Here is a 21,520-nt window from a genome sequence, read left to right as displayed (position 1 = left end):
CTGGTCCATGGGGTCACGAAGAGTCGGACACGACTAAACGACTAAACAACAACTTGTAAGTAAGCTGTGGTGGAAATGATTTTGCTGGTAAAACTACTCAAATGCAGCTCACTTAGGCTACCAGAGACATTTCATCCATACTACGTTGAGTTTTTCCATAACACCCTTTGGGGGAAAATAAGAAGGAAAAATATTCCACTGCATATTTGAGCATCCTGGCTACCACTCAGGACAATGTTTCAATGTTCAGTACCTACCATGCATACATTAACCTAAAATGTACAACAGGTAATTAAAAGACAGGTCTTGCCTGTGTTTTAAGTAGTAACCTGAGACACACAACAAGCATAGAAGATGGCAATTTAACACAGTGACATTTACATTTTTCTTATTAATAACATCAGTCTCCTCAAAATTGTGATTTTCAAAATCCCCAGGCATGATTCCAAGTAAACACCTCCACTTCTGTTATGTTCACCCTACCATTGTAGAGGCTTACCTACTGCATATTCGTAAGTGAATAATATTACTTAGTAATCCTAATAATAATAAAAGGTTGGGTTTGTTTTATTTTATTCCAATTGTATATAATGTCGTCAAAAACCTATGTTAATCTCTGCCCTCCTTATTTGAGCTGGTTTAATTCTTCTCTTTCAAGCCAATGAAAACTAGAATTAATGCTCCATTATTTAAATGTACTTTGAAAAAGCGAAGAGTGAATTATTTCCAAACTGTATAAGCAAAAATCTAGTTAATAATATCAATGTGTGAACATCAAGCAAGCAAGTGGTTTTTATTAATCTCTCCAGTGTCATGGCAAAGTCACCAGCTCATCGTGCAAGTTGGCATTGAGCCCACAGAAGCTCATAGAAATAGATGAACATTTAAAGGATTTCAAAAACTGTGGCGCAGTTTTGAGTAAAATTAACCAGTTAAAAATTGTGCCCTTGAATTTCCAACTAAGGTTAGAGGATCTTTTATTATGTTTCACTGTAAATAATCTTAAATAAATGAATTTTTGGCTGTACGGGTATAGGGATAGATTTGCTGTGGTAATCTACTATGCCTGGCATGTTACTTTCAGGCAACGCATGTTCAGCCTTATTAACTATGCAGTCCATAGTGCATTTCCTAGTGCCTGGCTATTAGCTGCAAGTATTTTAATAGCATACAGATGAATTACATAATCTCTGCCATTTTTTCATTAGGAGGTCTTGAGAACAGCATTATCTGTACTGACAATGCCCCTGTGTTTGAGAAATCTTTTTATAGTACTTCAGTTTAATGACATGCAAGCCTCAAACATTGTGTGCAACTGATAAGCAGCTCACACAAATCCAGAAAGTAAACATTCTTTGAAGTGATGTGTTTTATACACCAGAAATGCCGTATGTCTGTCACGCTAGGAATAGGATACTAGAAATGTTATCAATGAACCAGACTACAGGCAAATTCATGTATGTGATTTTGGCTTATTTCCTATTGGTGTGCCCAAGCCTAGAGAAAAAAGGTAGATATATACCAAGGCCCCAAACTGATGCTGTAATCTAGACTTTCACACGGTAGCACACACAATATAACAATCCATGGGGGCTGTTTGGAGGATCAAAGTACATGGCAGACACCTGTAACTATCTTCCAAAACTCTTCTTTTTTTAAGTGGAAAAAGTAGCCCCTGAAATTGAAATGTTTTGTGTTATGCCACGTCCTCTCTATGGCAAAATTTTTGGGATTGGCACCCCACCACTCGCTCGAAATCTGAAATAATAATAATGATTTTATTATTATTTATACCCCGCCTGTCCACCTGGGTTGCCCTAGCCACTCTGGGCAGCTTCCATCACATATAAAAACATAATAAAACATCAAACATTAAAAACTTCTCAATACAGGGCTGCCTTAAGATGCCTCCTAAAAGTCAAATAGTTGTTTATCTGTTTGACATCGGATGGGAGGGTGTCCCACAGGGTGGGTGCCACTACCGAGAAGGCCCTCTGTCTGGTTCCCTGTAACCTCACTTCTCGCTGTGAGGGAACCGCCAAAAGGCCCTCAGAGGTGGACCGCAGTGTCTGGGCTGAACGATGGGGGTGGAGATGCTCCTTCAGGTATACAGGGCCCACTAAATGTGCCCACTAGTGCAAAAAGGTTGGTGACTCCTGAACTACTTTCTACAAATCCTCATACCCTTCTCTATCCAGACAAGCAACAAGCATTCTCAGAACTCCTGGACACACACACACACACACACACACACACTTGGGGAGGGGGCATTTGAAGTGTGAAGGAGAAGTGGCTGGGGAGAGTTTTGAGAGCCAGACAGGATGATTGGAGGGCAGTATTCAACCCCTGGACCCTATGTTTCCACCCCCTGTACTAGGAAGGAAAACAAATATATCCTTACGTTTTGTCCTGCAAGTGAAAAAATAGCTGCAGATTTGTGACTCTGAACACAAAAGGGCAAGGGATTAGTGCCCCCTTCTCAACTACCAGACCTCTGGTCAAACTGGCAGCTTCCCACAGCTGCTTTTTGTTTTTTAAAAAGCCACCAAGATGTTACACACATCTGCCACGCATCATTTACTTACAAAACTTAATTACAACCAGTGGGAGAGTACACAGGAGTGTCAGAAATGTCTCATCTACCCATTTAAAAAAGATAGTTTACATTCACAATTCATTTAAATGTTCACATTTTTAAACAAAGCGGATTAGATTTTGTTTAGTTGTGAATAATTATGGTTTGATTTAAAGTACCGTAGTTTTTTTAAGAAAATTGTCTCCTCTTAACTTTGACATCTAGACTTCCTGGCTACTGTCCATGAGCTCCACCATAAAAAATCATCCCTTACATCTATTCGTTTTTGAAAATTAGATAACCCTCTGGTTGCTACTTTTCCATCAGACTTCATTAACTGGGCCATCTTGAAGATGCCAATTTAAAAATGGATAAATAGTGCTAATATTACATTTCATCGAAAGCAGAGCAACGCTATCTGAGCTCAGCTACACAGGGACAGATGAATGCAAGCTATAGCTCATTCATTCAGCAAACTACCAAACAAAGCATCTGCAACAACATGAAGCAAAGGCAGACAGCAATCTTTGCTGCTATTCTCTCCATGTATTACAGAATTGTGTGAAACCCACGAGCAGAGTTCCATTTTCATTTCTCTTTTCCCAGTCCAAGCCAACTCAATTTGAATTTCGGCTGGCTTTAAGTCTACTACCATTTCCTTCAACGCTGTCATTTGCTCACTTCAGTTAAAATCCATGTGTTTGCACACATGCAAGTTTTCTTGATGGTCACACTGGACCATAGTTCTACACAGCACAGGGGTGACGGACATGGCACCCAAGGGCAGTTGCGTAGTGTAGGTTGTCAGCATCTAGGGCTGCGCAGAGGGGGTGGGTGGGTGCGAAACGGATGCAGTACGCATGCGCATTCAACTGCCTAATGGAGTCTGCGTTGCCCAGAAGATTGCAGCCGGAGAGATAAGAAAAGAAGAGTTGTTCCATTGTCTGAAAAGGTTACTTCCTGGTTCGCATTTCAACGAAGCCTAGTGATGGAAGTACACAGCTGTATTGAGGCAGCAGCAGGTGTTGAAATTTTGCATCCCTAACAATTTTGCGCACGGTGCCTGCCTCCCCCCCCCCGCTACGCCACTGCCTGAGGGCACACAGGCAGCCTTAGACGCCTTTTGTGTGCTCCAGGGCTCCCATCCCCTTGCCACTGAAAGAATTTTCCAAGGCTAACTGCAACATGGAAGTTGATTTCAGGGAACTGCCGCTGAGGAGCAGAAAGCTATGGCATGTATGTGGCACACACAACAGTTTCTCTGGCATGCAAATGTGCCCAAATACGTTGGAGAGCCCTGAGTCATAGCATCTTTCATCCATATGTGTTTCCTTTTTAAGATTCAGGGCCAACAATACCACTGGGCAGAGTAAGGCAGGCAGCCACTGCCTTAGATAGTGAGCTGTTGTGGCTGCCCCACCAGATATTCGTCCTGAACCCTTCATGTGTTTCTCTCTGTTAAGAGGACAGATCTGGTCTGCCTTGCACACTTTAAGTTATCTTTCTGCCCTCAGCTGTGGTGAAGGATAATATATTTTAGCCGATATTGAAATAAGATTCAACTGTCAACTCATTTGGCTTTAGCACATGGAAGGGAGAGGGGAAAGAGAGAGAGATCTTGTCCTTTGCCTTAGTCAACAAAATGTCTTGTACCTGGATATGACTGGTATGAACTGGTTAACTATTGCCATGATAGAGAGGGTTCATGCAAGATGTTGTAAGCAAATTAATGAAAATAATGGCAGATACTGAAAAATGCCAGTAGAATGTTCCAATCAGAATTCCGAAGTTACCAAAAAAGATTCCATCCTCTCGATAAATCTATTAAGAGTCAAGTATTTAATCAACCAAGGAAACACCGATGGCTGCCACATTATTAATGGATATCAATAATTAACTTTCATGACTAGGAGATGATAATACCGTATTTCCTCAAATATAATGCACACCTTTTTTGGCCAAATCACACAGTGAAAATTAAGCTGTGCATTAGATTTGATTGTGCCAGCAAATACTTTTTGGGTTTCAACGTTGTGAAAACTGAAGTGCTTATTAAGATTCACATAAATACGATACTAGGTAGCATATGTTACGATTGATAGTAACGGATATTTCCACCAGAGCAGTCAAAAGGAAGTTCCTAAAAACCAAAATGTAAAACTAACTAGTTCAATTTAACAAACCTACCAAAAGATAATACTTTATACTTTGAAGAGATTTTCCAGAACCTACTAGTTACTATTTTTTAAACATAACTGTTATTCTGAAATCTACTACACCCACAGGTGGAAAAGCATCAGCACGATCCCTTACATATGTTTTGAGATACTGTAGTAATGTACAATCTTCATTTTTTTTGTTTATTAAAGTAACTTTTCTTATGTGGATAAAGCATAAAGGCAGAGAGATAAGCAACTTGGCAAGAGTCCCAATTGTTTCCATGACTAATATAACATCATTCTACTTGCATCACCAACAGCACTTAAGCCAAAGAATATGCTACCCCACCTCCCTATAGCAGCAATGATAGTTTTCCTGAGGACTGGTGCATCTTTGGGAAGGAACTGCAGAATGGGCTTCCCCTACTTGGTCTAGGGCGGGCACCCCCAACCTTCGGCCCTCCAGATGTTTTGGACTACAATTGCCACCATCCCTGGCCACTGGTCCTGTTAGCTAGGGATCATGGGAGTTGTAGGCCAAAACATTTGGAGGGCCGCAGGTTGGGGATGCCTGGTCTAGGGGCTTCTCAAATTACACCAGCAGTGCAGAAAGGAATGACAAAGTGTTTCCTCATGGCCAGATTGAAATGAGATCCCGGCTTTGCACTCATTGGAATCATACTCCCTTGTTTTAACATCAAACACCTTGACTTAGTGGTTTGGGAATATCGGATTGGTCCTGGAATCCAGGTTGGATTACTGCTATGTGATCAATATGATGCCGCCCTTGACATTGGTCCAGAAGCTGCAGCTAATGCAAAATGCAACAGCTCAACTGCTCATTGGTGCAGAATACTGCTACCAGGTTACTCCACTGTTGAAAGAATTGCACTGGCTGCCAGTTATCTACAAAGCTAAGTTCAAATGGCTGGTTCTGGTAAATAAAACCCTAATGTAGCTTGGGGACCAGGATATCTACAAGATCATCTCACCTCTTATACACCCAATCAATCACTGCACTCTACAGGAGAGGGCCTTCTTTAGATAACACCTTATCAGGAAGTCTGTTCGGCACAATATTGGAATTTGGCCTTTCGTGTCATGGCACCTACCCTTTGGAATTCCCTCCTGTTAAATATTAAGACAGATGCCACCTCTATTGTCCTTTGGGCACCTACTGAAGACCTCCATCTTTCAACAAGCCATTTAAGTAGAGATCTTTCGCAGTCTGCGTCTGTGCTGGAATTTTTAAAGAGGATTTGAATTTAAATTGTTCCAATTCCTTTTCTCACAATCAAGATGTACCAAAGTTATATTAAATTAAATGAAATAAATTATTGCTTGAGCTACTCTGGGAGGAGGGACAGGATATAAATTTAATAATAAAATAAAATATTCCTTCAGAACTCCTAAGATTTTTAAGTTGCATGGGACGTTCATTTTTAAAGTTATGTTCCTGTAAGGGTGACTCCCTACAGGGAGCCAGCCCCCATCATCCTGGCGTCCACCTCGTCAAGTACAGAGAGCACCAGTGGTTCTGAAGCAGCCAGAGGGGGAGGGAGAGACTCGGAGGAGGAAAGAAATCAGAGGGAGGAACAATGGGAGAGCTCGGGGGCGGAGGGATGCAGGCAGACGCTATGGGATGTTGCAGAGCCAGGGCGCCGACCGCTTAGGGAGGAAGCTGAAAGGGCATCACTTCTTCCGGCGCAAGAAGTAAGGAGAGCGCCGCAACACAGGTCAAGGAGGCGGCGTTTTGGGGTGCCCAGACTACTTTGCTGGCGTAAGAACAGATGTACGCAATTGCCGGATTCTGATTCGGGATGAGAGGTCATGTTTTAAGCTGTCTCTACACTGTAAATAAATAGCACAATAAACGTCTTTGAAGACAGACTGGACTCAGGCGGAGTTACTCTAGTCTAGAGTAGCCACAATGACCCTCTGACAGTTTCACAATGTCAAAATAATATTTTTAAGTACTTGACAGTGGAAGGTCACTATGTAGTGCTGATTTAGCAACCTGAAATACAAATTATATATGGGTATCTATAAGCTCACAGGCACCAAACTGTTAGGAAAATTGGATTCTCATCTGACAACATTTTTGTATCCTCAAATATTTTTTTCTTGGTCAATGCCATATACTCTGTTGCACTGTAAGTTCATAATAGGGACTGCCACGAAACTGCTTCAGCTTTTGGTGTAACTTTGGCTAATTATAAACTTACACAATGCCCTGACACAGTATATTGTTGTCTACCAAAAACAGGACAGACAAGCTCAACAGTACAAAATGAAGGACGGAACAATACACCTGTGACACTCTATTTCCAACCTGAAATTCACACAAAACCTGTTCCCTGTTAATGCATTACAGATCTTCGCCTATTCACCAAACCGCTTGTAACAAGTAACATCATGTCCTGGAAAGGGTTCGGAAACTTCAGGTTGGGATAATAAATTATATTTTGGAACTGAAGACATCCTTATGTTATCTGCCCTGATACAAGATTTGTTTTACCTTTTGGCCGTTCTAACAAGCCACATTCATTCCTTAGAGCAAAATGGGGTTTATTTAAAGCTTTGGGAGCAATTACAGGGGAAAGCTGTTTAAGGAAAGACAACATCCTTTATTCTCAACATAGTTCCCTCTTGGCAAAAATTACAATTAAAAGAATACAACTGGATCTTCACCCGAACTCTAAAATCGATGCCCAGAAAATGTTCTGTATTAATATGTTTCAGTCAAGATAATAGGGCTGTTCAAATCAATTTCAAAACTGATATTTTAATTTTTCCTGCACAGCCTTTTTTTGGGAAAGGGCCATAGTTGAGTGGTAGAACTTGTCCTGATACCCACTGGATGAAGAAATCGAAGTCAGATTATGGTTTCTGCCAAAAACTTTAATGCTTAAAACAGTACAGTTCATAATCAAGCCAAGTGTTAAAGGCACAGAAAGTGCAAAGCACAGCTAAGTGAGCGAAGACGTTGATCCAACAGTTGACATGTCCCCTGGGGCAGACATGGCTTTAACGCAGCAACCAGAATGTTTCTTTGGACTGCGCAAGCAAATGGGAATGGCTTCTGATAGGTTGGGCTTGAGCTGTCTGTTCATGCCAGTGCTAGGGCTGAGAGATATATCGATCTATCACCCAAAACCGGTTTGAAGTCCAGATTGTGATATCAGTTTCATAATTTTTGACCTGGCAATATATCACAGATCACAATGTGTGTGTGTGTATGCTATGCAAAAACCCTGATGTGGGCAAAACTGTGAAGCTAGCCAACAGGGCCGTCTTAAGATCATCAAGCGCCCTGGTGCAGGGATCCCTCGGGCGCTCCCCCACCCCACCCCACTCTTAAAAAAATAAATAAATCTCGACCTCCAGCTCTTCCCCTCCATTAAAAAAAAAGGAAAGCTCTTACCTTCCCTGGAGGCGCTCGCTGTCTCCCCCACCCCGGAAGGCCTCGGAGCTCCGCCTCGGCCGAGCGCCGCAGGGCCGGGAAGGGGAGAGCGCGGCCTGCGGAGAGGCCCGGCATCCCGGCCACTCCGTAGTTTTAAGAGAGGGGAAAAGACAGCCCTTTCCCCTCATGGCTCCCCCCCCTGCCGCGGAGCCAGCAGGGAGCCCCGCTCCTGCAGTCCGGTCGGAGCCCTCCTGCTGGAGCCAGCGGAGAGAGCCCCAGACTGTGGGAAGGCATCCAAGCCTTCCCGCCAACAGGGATGACCCTGGCACTGCGTTTCATTGGTAGAGCTGCTGCCATGTGGTGTTGCCTCTACCAATGAAACGCAGCGCCGGGGTGAGGGATGACCTTGGTGCTGCAGAGCGCAACAGGGTCCTAGAGCCCCTGCTCTGCTCGCTTACCTCCCTGCTCTCCCCAGAGCGGAGCGGCTGGCGGAGGGAAAAGCGAGGCCGCTGCGCAGCTCCCCCACTTGCTGGGGCGCCCCCTGAGCACCCTGGCACCCCGCGCCACCGGGGGTCTACCTAGAGGAAAGCTCTTACCTTCCCTGGAGGCGCTCGCCGTCTCCCCTGGAGGCGCTCGCTGTCTCCCCCACCCTGGAAGGCCTCGGAGCTCCGCCTCGGCCAATGTCTCTACATAGCTCCGTCCTTATTTCAGACATCGTGATTCATCAGTACATCACAATGTTTAGCTGGTGATATATCACAATGCTGAAAACCAGATATTGCCCAGCTGGTGTCTGTGTCCTAGGCAATCAAGGAAGAGACAATACCAGCTCAGAACCAGAGTGAGTATTTGATGTCTCCTTGGTAGGTGGAGGTTTGTCAGCAGGTGGTGCTGAAAGCCAAGGTTGCAGGTGAGAATGGTATACTGAACAGTAACCCATTAGGTCCCTCCCTAGGATCAGACTCCTTTCCTGCTTCATTCCCACCCCTGCCCCGCTGCAAACAGTTCTGATGTCTCATAGGGCCCTGACATCTCAGCTCAGCTCACTGGGTCCCTCCCTCCCCAGGATCATCAGCCTCCAACTCAAGCTCCTCCAACCAGACCCTCCAAGAGATCTTTTCATGACTCAGGACAGAACATCTGCTTCAAATACAGAAGGCCCCATGTTCAATCGCCACCATCCACAGGCAGAAATTGGAGAGAGCCCTATCTGAAATCCTGTAAATCCACTGCCGCTCAGCATAGATATTACTGAGCTAGAAAGACCAATGGTTTGACTCCGTTTCTGTTGGTCATTGTGATTTCTCCATGCATATTTTCTGTGTCTGCTTGATGACTCTTATTGCTGTGCAAATATCTTTTTGACGTATTAGAGCGATACTGACATCCAGCTACTTGTTGATTTTAACCTAGTTGAGCCTATGTATTGACATTCCTAATCATCCATACTAGGAGGCAGGAGTACAGTGGTACCTCAGAAGTCAAATGGAATCTGTTCCAGAAGTCCATTTAACTTCCAAAACGTTTGGAAACAAAAGCACGGCTTCCAATTGGCTACAGGAAGCTCCTGCAGCCAATCAGAAGTCGCAGAAGCCCCGTCGGATGTTCGCGTTCCAAAGAACGTTCGCAAACCGGAACACTCACTTCCAGGTTTGCGGTGTTCGACTCGCAAGGCGTTTGGGATCCAACATATGACTGTATGCCCCCAAAGGCTAAACCAGCAAATAACTCCTGTGTGTATCTCATGTGTGAATCAGGCTACTTGTATACATAGTGGGATTACTGTAAAAGAAACTCGCTCTCAGTAGGACTGTATAATCCTAGTAAAAGTCCAGCCAGCAGCCAGTTCCTTTAATGACCGTGACACTACTGTCTCCCGGTGGCCAAGCAGATGTAATCAAATGTCACCAGAAAGCAAGCACATTGGGCAAGGCCAGTTGGAGCAGGGGGAGACTGAGAGAAAATGACAGACAAGAGAGCAGAAGGGTTAAGAAGCAGGAGGAGGAAAGGAGATACAACAGCCATTATGATAAAGCACCTCACATACTTCAATAAACCACACAAAAGACATTGAGCAAAACAAAAACAGACGCACACAAGCTTAACATTAGTACGGCATTCGTAAATCAGTGAAGTTTAGAGCCAAGGGAGCCAGCATTGTGTTCATGAATTATTTGCTACATATTCAATTACTAAAAAATGTGGGAAGCAGCACAGATCATGACTTCCATATATAATCCTAGACATTCGTCTCCAGTATTGAATTCCTGGGAGAAAGAATCACCCCTGCACTCAACGCTATGAAAAAATATATTGAGGTGGCTAAATAAAAATCAGAAAGCTTGCTCATGATTTTAAACACATACATGTTAATCCTAATGAAAGTATTAGACTTATGCTACTGCAGGTTTTTTGTTAGAATAAGTATTATTTAATGTACAGCAAGATAAGAACACGAAAATGCTAAGCATTTTCTCCAGTGGATTCAAAGGCATTGTCTTCCTGTCAATAATGAAACTCAAAAAGCAAAGCACTTGCAAAGGAAGTACCAATGAACATAGAATATACAGTAGATACAATATTGTTGCTGTAAAAAACCTCACACACACATTCAAAATCAGCCAAAATCCAAACAACCACCTGGTCTACTGCCCCAGAAATGTATTGCTGGAGAGCTCAACCTAGGCTTTAAGTCCCAACTCTGGTACAGGTGTTTTCAGCATTCATTTCTAAAGCTGGCTTAGCTGGCAGTATCTGTGCCAGGGGCAGTAGCAGGGTCACAGCCTGTGCCAAAAAAAACCTACAGGGCACTCCAAGGCACTGGAATGTGCAGGAGCCAATGAATCGGTGTAACCATGCACACATTTTGTATTTTAAGGGATACTACCTGTTAAGCTAAGGGACCCAGGTGGCGCTGTGGTTAAACCACTAAGCCTAGGGCTTGCTGATCAGAAGGTCGGCGGTTCGAATCCCTGTGGCGGGGTGAGCTCCCGTTGCTTGGTCCCAGCTCCTGCCAACCTAGCAGTTCGAAAGCACCTCAAAGTGCAAGTAGATAAATAGGAACTGCTACAGCGGGAAGGTAAACGGCGTTTCCATGTGCTGCTCTGGTTTGCCAGAAGCGGCTTTGTCATGCTGGCGACATGACCTGGAAGCTATACGCCGGCTCCCTCGGCCAATAATGCGAGATGAGCGCGCAACCCCAGAGTCGGTCACGACTGGACCTAATGGTCAGGGGTCCCTTTACCTTTACCTGTTAAGCTAGGCAAAGATCGCTGTCTTGCTTGCCAAGCATAACATTCTGTTTCCATCTGCAACAGCACAAGCCACTGTCAGTGTCACCATGGCTGACACAATTTATGAAGACCAGACCGCACAACCATCATCCTAAGAATGGCAATGAGAATAACAGAATGAAAAGTAACCATGCTGTTGGTCCACTTCTGTACACGGGTGGACCAAAGTAATATGTAATGGATTAACAGAAAGAAACCACAGCACTCAAGTAATGTAAAAATGATGGATCCTTCAAAATTAGTTTGAAACAATATACAAATGTGTTTAGGATTACAGTGCAAGAGACCTAACTTGGACCCATCCGCATTATGGCAAGTTTTTAGGAGTTCATTCATTGAGTCATTTACTCATGACGAAGGTCAGGCTTGAGTGTTATCCACAACTGCTACTATACTGATGCCAAGATGCAGTTCTTATTCTGTTTTTTTAACTTGCAATAGGTGTCAAGCCATTCAGTCTAAACAGGATGTGGCTTCAGATCACACCAAGACAGAACTAAGCACTCAACCAACCAGAATTCTGTATTCCATATAATAGCAGTGCTGGGCAGAATTAAGAGTTTTGGCAAAGAATTCTGAAGTAGACTCCCATCACCTAGGAAAAAAAGGTGTCCAGTGTCTTTACACTGAACTCTCAGTTATCATTCAAGGCAATTTTTCATTTCTCTTACAAAATAAAGACTTACAAATAAAATACGGAAGCATCACTGACTCTTAGCCATCCTCTCCTCCACCCCCCAGACCCATTTCTTATCCCTTTGTCCAGCCTCACCAGGATGCCAATTTGTTTTCTTGGTGCCCTTGAATTTCAGGTTTATGTCTGATGCCTTTTCTAACTGCACAAAAGCAAATGATTTTTGATATGACATTTAAAATCTGTACTCTGTGACAGATTTTAAAGCATTTCTGAGAGACAGTGATATGCCCCTTGGCATTTTAGCAGTCATACGATCTGGAGAGTTACAATGACGTTCAGCATACTGTGAAGGTTGACTTGGAAATAAGTCTCGGATACTTCAATGGTACTTACTCCTGAATAAGTGTGCACAAGATTTTAGTCTTAGTCATAAAATATTGGCATGCACTCAGAATCTGACGGAAAAGAGAATACAGATTTGGAACAACTTAAGATAAACAATGCAATACTGGCCCAGCAAGAAAAAAAACAAGAAACACTTCCCAGTACTTATTTCTTCCACCACCAGGTAAAATTGTATGCATTTCAACCAAGTGTGCCTTAATACAAATCAACTGTGTCACATGATTTCTTGCTGAAGCTGCTGCCTTAATATTTTATTTTATTTCCCATTCTAAATTAGCTGCCATCTGCTTGATTTCAACGGGGATTCCTCTCTGCTTGTTTTACCTACTGCAGAAAGGAATGCTGTGTTGAAAACGCTGCACTCCGGAGGTGGGGAAAGGATTCCTTGCAGCAGGATGCCAAGTTGGGGGGGGGGGGAGAGGCGGACCTCCGTACAGTTGCAATCGTTTGCCCTTTACCACGTAATCCTTACAATTCAAATCTCACATCATTTCCTGGGCAGCGCTGCAAGTTTGAACAAGGGCACATTCACCCATTAATGTTTAATTGCATTGCCTTCCAGAGTGGATAGCCCGCCGCCCGCGCCCCCCCCAAAAGGGATACACTCTATTCGGAAAACAAAACCCAAGAAGCGTGAAGGGAAGAAAAAAAAACAAGGACATTTAAAGCAGCTTACCTCGTTCAGTTCTGCGGAGGAGTCATTTCCATATTTCATGGCAACTCCAGAATTCATGATTAGACTTTCCAGGGCTTGGCTGCTTTCTATGGATTTTAAGGTTTCCAAGCTCTGCTCCAGAAGATTCAACACCCCCTCCGTCTCTGAGCTTTTCCTGTCTTGCACATTTTGCTCTAGACAGCCATTTTCACTCAACATTTAGATAGCCTTAAAAAAAAATAACAATGCACAGGGTTCTCCTAAAGAGGCAAAAAAAGGGGGGGAGCTGGTTGCCGTTTCACAAACAATCCGTTGCTGCAAATTCCTCATTAAAACACTGCAGAGTGCACGGCCAGACAGAAGTGCCGACAAGCCGTAACGATCTCTCTCCTGGCTACTAAAAACTGCCCGGGAGAGCTGGGCTTCCGTCTTATGTCTTCATTCTCCCCTCGCAGTTAGATCGTGGCGGGTGGGGGGGAGAAGCATCTCCCAAATGAGTTCAGAGCATCTGAAAATATTTTGGGAGCCCTATAGGCACTCGCAGCATCCAAACCCACTGGAAGAGCGCTGGTTAGATCCGATCGGGAGGTGGAGGACAGAACAGGACAGAGACGTAGCGAGCTGCTCACTCCCAAAGTTTCCCCTTTCCAAGGGAGCCTGGAGTTGTAAGTGGTTTATGATCAAACACAGCTGTCTTGCTGCTGGCTACAGGGTGCATGGAAGAGGCGGTACGAAAGGGAGGAGGGACTGAGAGAATGGGAGGAAGGGGGGGAGGAAGGAAGGAAAGCAGCGCATATGCTATAGAAAGCTCACTTTGGAATTGCAGGCGTTCTTTCCAGGATTCTTCTGTGTGCTAATTGCAAGTTGCTGTGTTCCAAAGTGCAAAGCAAACCAAATAAAGCGAGAGGAGAAGCCACCTAGGCTAGGTGACCTTGCTGCAAGTTCTTTATTTCCCTATTAAATGAACTTCCCCTTTTGTGATTCAGAAGGAAGCTTCCAAATTAAAATTTAACAAGTATTTAGGGCAGATCTTACTGGAATTTCCAAGTGCTTCAGTGCTGTTTTCTTCACATGAAGCCAAAGACTTGAAACACAATTACTATTTTTTAATGACTGCGAGCAAGCACTCGAAAGCAAGAAACAGTGTGAAATCTGCCTTCCGTTCAAAATCCCAATTCCGACAGAAAGCAGCTCTGAAAACCTAAACATTATACATTATTTTGATAGATTGCTGTTAGAAGTTTCCCCAAATGTCTATCACGTGAGCTAAGTACTTTTCTGTGCACCAAAAAAAGGCAAGAGCAAATGGTTTTAAAAATACATGGTGGTCTTGAAGCCACCCCTTGTGTGCTTTGATTTCAGTGCAAATGAAAAACATACTTCTCAAAATCAAAGCAAGTTCTTACTTGGTCATGAGCCTTTAAGTGTATGGAAACCAAAATAACACAATCATCAAAATACAACACCAAATGCATAAAATTGTAGCATCCAACTCTCCCTCTTCCAACCTGATTGCACTATTTATCTTGGAAATTCACAGGGAGAGAAAAACACAAAATATAGGGAAAGCAAAGTAAGGTATTTTATTTGGTATATTATACCCTGTCCTATGTGTGCTGCCTAGCTACTAGACAATTGCAGCAAGTTGCAAAATACAGTACACAAAAAGCAACAAGGTCAGCATCATATATTACTTCTTAAAAAGAGGCTGTCACACACACCCAGCAGCAAGTAGCATCATAATGCTTTATAAAAAGTCATAAACATGGGTGCGTCCCTCCTTTTGCTAGAGTCAAATGATAGGGTGAGAGTATCAGTACATGGACTTATCTTACGCAAAAGAATTGCACACTTTAATTTCCTGTAGACTATCACATGTCTCCTATGAAAAAGGCACACGCTGGATGGAAAATTAAATCGCCATAACTCTAATTTGATTAAATGAAAAAAAGATATAGTATTAACATCTGCTAGAATTTGTTTTTACAGTACATTACTGTTTCAGTAATGTACTGAACTTTGACGAAAAACAGATACTGACCACCACCACCCTAAACAGAGATACTTGTATGTAGGCATACCCTATTTCTATGGAAATGCTGACAAACCTAAGCTATCTGCATAAGTTGCATGTACTGTAGCAGCAGTTCAACGTATCTACAGAAAGAAACCATGAAATTCACCTCTTTCACAACTTCTGCACTTCGTAGACCTATCCAGTACAATCCCAAAGTCTCGTTCTTGATCAGTCCCTATCTGACCAGACCTTATTAGGATACTGTACATGTAAAATTTGTATTTTTTTTGCGCCTTGTATTTATGCTTAAATACATTAAATCACATTCACCACTTTACTGCCCAATGACCCAATTTGGATAAAACCTTTTGGAGCTCTTCGAAATCCCTTTTTTCTAAACCACCCTGAACTATTTTGTGTCAGCAAAACTTCACCACCTCACTGCTCACCTCTAGATCATTAACACACAAGTTAAGAAGCACAGGTCCCAATACTGATCCTTGGAGGGATCCACTTTCTACATCTCTTCACTGGGAAAACTGCACATTTATTCCTGTTCCTGATCCAGCTGCAAAGCATGGAATGGCAGGGAAAGGGCAGGCAAGAGAATTGTTAATTTTGCACTTCAGGACCATTAAGTCCAAGGTCTAAAATTAAGTCCATTAAGTCCAAGGTCTAAAATTAACTAGCTGCACCATGCTTATAGGATGTCTCCAGTAGATTATGAAACACAGAGCTTCCTTTTCATCTGGTTTGTTATGGACTTGCTAGAGGAAAAAACAGCTTCCCTCTGGAGGAAACCACAACTATTTTCCTGCTAGTGTCCTAAAGACTCCCCAGGTCTTCCTCCTAATCCTGACAAATCTCAATTGCTAGTTTTAAGCTCAGCCTTAATGTAAGTCTGCATCAACGGCTAGAAGACATCTTATCCCTCTATCTGACCATACAGTGGTACCTCGGTTTATGAACACAATTGGTTCCGGAAGTCTGTTCATAAACTGAAGCGTTCATAAACTGAAGCGAACTTTTCCATTGAAAGTAATGGAAAGTGGATTAATCCGTTCCAGAGTACTTAAACTGAAGCGTTCATAAACTGAAGCGAACTTTCCCATTGAAAGTAATGGAAAGTGGATTAATCCGTTCCAGACGGGTCCGCAGAGTACTTAAACTGAAGCGTTCATAAACTGAAGCATGGGTGTAATTGGTTCCGGAAGTCTGTTCATAAACTGAAGCGTTCATAAACCGAAGCGAACTTTCCCATTGAAAGTAATGGAAAATGAATTAATCCGTTCCAGATGGGTCCACGGTGTTCATAAACCGAAAATTCATAAACCGAGGTGTTCATAAACCGAGGTTCCACTGTATAATCATAGTATTTGGGCTTACATTCAGTTGTGTTTTTCTATTCATTCGTCAGGTTCCAAACCTTTTCCCAAGCCTAATGACTGAAGTGGTGACCTTCAACCAATATTGTGTCACTGTGCCTAACCAGATAGCACCGAAATCTTATTTGAACGCAGAAAGTAAAAATGTGGGAGTGGTGTAGACAAAGGGAAATAGATGTTTGACTGAAGAAAGCAGCTTAGTATCTGAAAGGCAACCATTAATCATCATGAAGAGCCAGGTCCTAAGAGAGCCATCTGCTGAAGTAGAAAATAGCTTTTCCTTAAAGTATGCTACATAAATATAAAGACAAGTCAATTAAGGAATTCAATTTTCATCATTATGTACTATATGCATTATGAACGTTTAACAAATATCAAAGTCCAAGATGCATAAGATGATACCTGTTTTGATTTAATTTAATTAATACTTATCATTAACAGTTCATTAGAAATAGAGTTAAACACAAATCAATGTTAATTAGGAAGTTTCCATATTTGAAATTGCTCATACTGTATTGCCAATGTAATTTAAGACTGCACTCTTCATAGTCACGTACAAGAGTAGGTATTCTGCTTGTTGTAAATTTTATTGAGTTCTGTCTAAGCATTCAAGTATGTAATTTGAGCAATATTCCAACACATGTATCAACACCATATGTGCCATTGTCAATGGCTTACACTTCTAGGAACAGAAAATTAGGTTTCTGATGGGGGGGGCAGAGATAGCAATCACATGTATTCACCAAAACAATGTTTTTCTCTTGTTAGTAAGAATTAGTTTTGACTCTAATGAAACTCAAGAAAACCTCCATATATTCAGTTCACTGACCATGTATTATCCTTGTTCTTCCTGAAGTGGGATGTCCACAAGGTACGAATGGAGAAGTGGTCACAGCAAGAGAAAATCTCTGCCAATTAAAGACACTACTACCCATGGAGAAAAGGGTTGTAAATCCTTACAACAGGCACATCAGTTATGAAGAGCCAACATGTGTGTTTCATTGAGTTTTTACATTAGGACTGGTCTAATCCTTTCCTGATTACCACTTGCAAGTATTTTGAAAGGAAAAGCTGCAAACTACAGGTCTCTCATAAAGGTCATGAACTGTCCAGAGTACAGTACAGTCATACCTCGGTTTAAGTACACTTCGGTTTGAGTACTTTCAGTTTAAGTACTCCGCGGACCCGTCTGGAACGGATTAATCCACTTTCCATTACTTTCAATGGGAAAGTTCGCTTCAGGTTAAGTACGCTTCAGGTTAAGTACAGACTTCCGGAACCAAATGTGTACTTAAACAGAGGTACCACTGTAACTCTCAACAGAAAGTAAGCTTCAGACATCAGTGCCTTGGAAAATAAAACAGAAAAGTAAAATATAAGGGTGGGAAATCCCATTACACTAACTGCACTTCAGTTTCCTTGCCACTCTGGCACACTTGAAATACTAAATCTACTTAAAATGTCATGTCTCTGTCTAAGTTAATCTGCTTCACAGTTGGTATTAGTTTCCCTTTTCCAATATTTCATGCCACCAAACCGTTTATTAATCTGCCAAAATTAGTTTGTCCATTTCATTCTCAAATTATCTGGTATCTGTTGGACCACCACCTGTTAACAATAGTGCCTCACAAAACGAGGTAGAATGGCAAAACACTTCCCAGAGAAACAGAGCAGGCTTTTTGTGTCTTCTCTTGTAAGAATGTAAAAACTATGTTTCCCTAAAACTATGGTTTTCCCAGTAGTGATGTATGGAAGTGAGAGATGGACCATAAAGAGGGCTGATCGCCGAAGAATTGATGCTTTTGAATTATGGTGCTGGAGGAAACTCTTGAGAGTCCCATGGACTGCAAGAAGATCAAACCTATCCATTCTGAAGGAAATCAGCCCTGAGTGCTCACTGGAAGGACAGATCCTGAAACTGAGGCTCCAAGACTTTGGCCACCTCATGAGAAAAGAAGACGTCCTGGAAAAGACCCTGATGTTGGGAAAGATTGAGGGCACTAGGAGAAAGGGACGACAGAGGACGAGATGGTTGGACAGTGTTCTCGAAGCTACGAACATGAGTTTGACCAAACTGCGGGAGGCAGTGGAAGACAGGAGTGCCTGTCCATGGGGTCACAAAGAGTCGGACACGACTAAACAACAACAACATCATGTTTCCCTTGTTCTTTTTATCCTTTTCATTCCTTAAAATGTATCATTTCTGTGTAGTGCAATTATTATTGACATCTATTAAGTTTCTCAGATTCTTGGTATGCCACCTTTTATGTATTTTAGCCTTCTCCTTTCCCCTTTTATTAACACTTATGAAATCCATCATATTGGTAGGTACATTTAGTCAGTGGAGTGGTACCAACAGGGTACTATCCAGTACCCTTTAGATTTTATTCATTCAACAAGTCTGATTGTAGTTTCTAAATGGTTTACCAGAAATATTAACATTATCAATAAAATCCATTGAAAGCATTTAAAGGTAAGTAATATTAACAATGCAAAAGACACACACATCTACATCTCTGGATACAATGATAGATGTGTGGTTGCTTCTCGTTAGACACATGCAATCAAGCCCTGCCCAAACGGTTGGTTCATTAAAGCACGCCTTACCATGGTGGTAAGTGGTTCTCATGCTGACAGAAGAACATCTACAGGGACCTTCCTTTACATGATTTCACGGACGATGTCTCAACTCCTCCCCTTATGTTTTCTCTCTTTTACCGCTTGAGCTGATAGGTCCTCAAGTCTGCTCCAGGAAGTACACTGGGCTTAAGGATGCAACCACAACAAAATAACCACCACCCCTTCTTTTTAGCACAAAAATGCACTCCTCCACCTTCTCTCTCGTCCCTTTTTGCGCACAAACACACACACACACCACAGCATCTTGTTTGCAATGCCAATAAGCCATGAAGTTCATCTTCTCTTGCCTGATGGTATACACCAATTTTAGAGAAATATGAATACCTAGCATAGAAAATTAGAACCTTTTGTTTTAACTTAAAGGAATTCACTTGGGCATATCAACCAGATTACATAACCAACTATCCACAGAACGGCAATTGCCGTTGCTGAAATTGGAATTGCTTATTTTGATTGCTTCCCACAAGGATGAAAGGAGTATCTTACCAATACGCTGTACTATGGCCATAATCATAATCTGTCTCCCTGCTGTGGAAATAGCAATGGGCTTTTGTCCTTTAAAATGAAGCAATCACAGTGAAAGGGTTTTTCCATAAAAATGAATAAAAGAACCACTCCTCTCAAAGGATATTTTCCTACTTCAACACTAAAATTATTAACAACAGCTGGATCGCTAGCTAGCTTTTTAGTTAAGAACTAAAAACAACTGAGATCTCTATGAACTACTACGGGGAGGATTTTTCCCCAACCGAAAGCCATTATCCTACGTGTAAAAGTTACAGAGGCAAAGTTTTCAATTTTCTGAGCTATACCACTGGTTTAGTTTGCTAAAGTATATTGATGTGCTGCAATGGGGTTATCCGCTAGAGACATTCTAAAGAGAAAAGATGCTAGGTTAAGAGAGCTTGAAATGATGATCAAAGAGATCAGTATGAATAAAGTAGCAATCAGTATAGCAAAAAGCTTTTGAGATTGTTGGCTTGATGAAGAAATTTACAATTTCCATCTTGTTCTTTAGATCCTCATGTCCGGAAAAGAAACAGCACTGAGGTTTATATTATATTATATTATATTAATTATATTATATTATATTATATTATATTATATTATATTATATTATATTATATTATATTATAATAACCTCAGTGCTGTTTCTTTAGCCTCAAGAGTTAAGTTAGAGCAATCCTATGCATGTCTGTCAACAGAAGTCCCATTGGATTCTATGGGCCTTACTTTAAGGTAAGTGAGCACCTCTCAAAAACAGCTAACGTGCATTCTTTCAAGCAATGGTAGATTGTGCACCAACCCAAACCTTTTTGCACGCACACACAAAAGAAAATATAGCAGTAGCCAAGTCATTCTCATTTCATATGAAAACAGTACTTAATTGGATTTTTGAAATATTCAACATACCTCTACAGAAGTCAACAGAGTGCAACACTACTGCATGCAATTGAGCACCAGGTTTAGGCTGGGAGGAAGCTTAAGTGGACAATTTAAGTAGCCTGAGCTTCGCTACAACCTGAGGAATGCTCTTGTTAGGGATGGGGGACTGTAAAGTCAAACCTGCCTCACAGCCTCATTTTTAGACTATATTGTAGGGCTATTCTAAGCACCTCTCTCAAGTGTTCAGTCTTTAGGCTCCCCCACTTCCTCAGACTACATACTGTAAGTGAACTCTACTCACAGCATGGAAAATTTGAACGCAATAAAATGTGTAAAATGACCTCAAAAAAAAGTGACCTCAAAAAAAAAGTTTTCTTAAAACTTGCTTTTGCCAATACACAGTACAAAGGAGAACAATGACTGTAGGACCAGAATCTGAACGGCTCCACCCAGTTCACATTTTCAGTAAGAGAAGGTGACTCACTTTTCTTGGAAGCCCACCCTGTGTCCAATTATTGAAGTATGTACACCAATTCCTTCCCTGCTTTCTCTTTATAATAGCATCAACTACCCAGCCTCTTCCGAGAGCCTGTAATATTTCTTTACAACTGATCCACTACAGTTAAACACCACACATAAACATTATGCTCTGTCTTCCTTAAACATACCGTATATCAGGAGAGGTGAAAATAAAGTTTTGTGTGCCTGGGGGATAATAATTCTGTGATGTACATAAATTAAGTATAGTTTTCTTATACAGTACTTATTTTGCCAAACTAGTTCTGCTTCTGATTGGCATTGGCATTGGCAAGGAGAAGCGTCCTGACTGTTCCCTGGAAATCTTCCTGTGAATCTCTATTTCTTTTATGCAGGCTATCCAAAAATGCACTTCTCTAGACAGCGATGTGGGACTGCAAATGCTGTGAAAAATATTATTGTGCTTTTTTTTTAATTGCATGGTAATT

The 21,520-nt window shown here is 41.9% G+C and overlaps 1 protein-coding gene across 2 annotated transcripts in view; it reads right to left on the bottom strand.

The window, feature by feature from the left end:
• The window catches only part of MCC (MCC regulator of WNT signaling pathway), a 202,635-nt gene that overhangs the window by 130,768 nt on the left and 50,347 nt on the right, over positions 1–21,520 (bottom strand). Inside the window, exon 1 of one of the 2 annotated variants that reach the window (XM_035099856.2) lies at positions 13,149–20,191. The exons of the other annotated variant lie outside the window; for it this stretch is intronic. Coding sequence (XP_034955747.1) covers positions 13,149–13,346 — 198 coding nt within the window. The 5' untranslated portion in view covers positions 13,347–20,191. Of the gene's footprint in view, positions 1–13,148; positions 20,192–21,520 lie in introns of those variants that run through there. 2 annotated transcript variants of the gene reach the window in all.

This window comes from Zootoca vivipara, chromosome 11 (assembly GCF_963506605.1).
Source record: "Zootoca vivipara chromosome 11, rZooViv1.1, whole genome shotgun sequence".
Classification (NCBI taxonomy): domain Eukaryota; kingdom Metazoa; phylum Chordata; class Lepidosauria; order Squamata; family Lacertidae; genus Zootoca; species Zootoca vivipara.
This window is presented reverse-complemented; position numbering and strand designations above follow the sequence as displayed.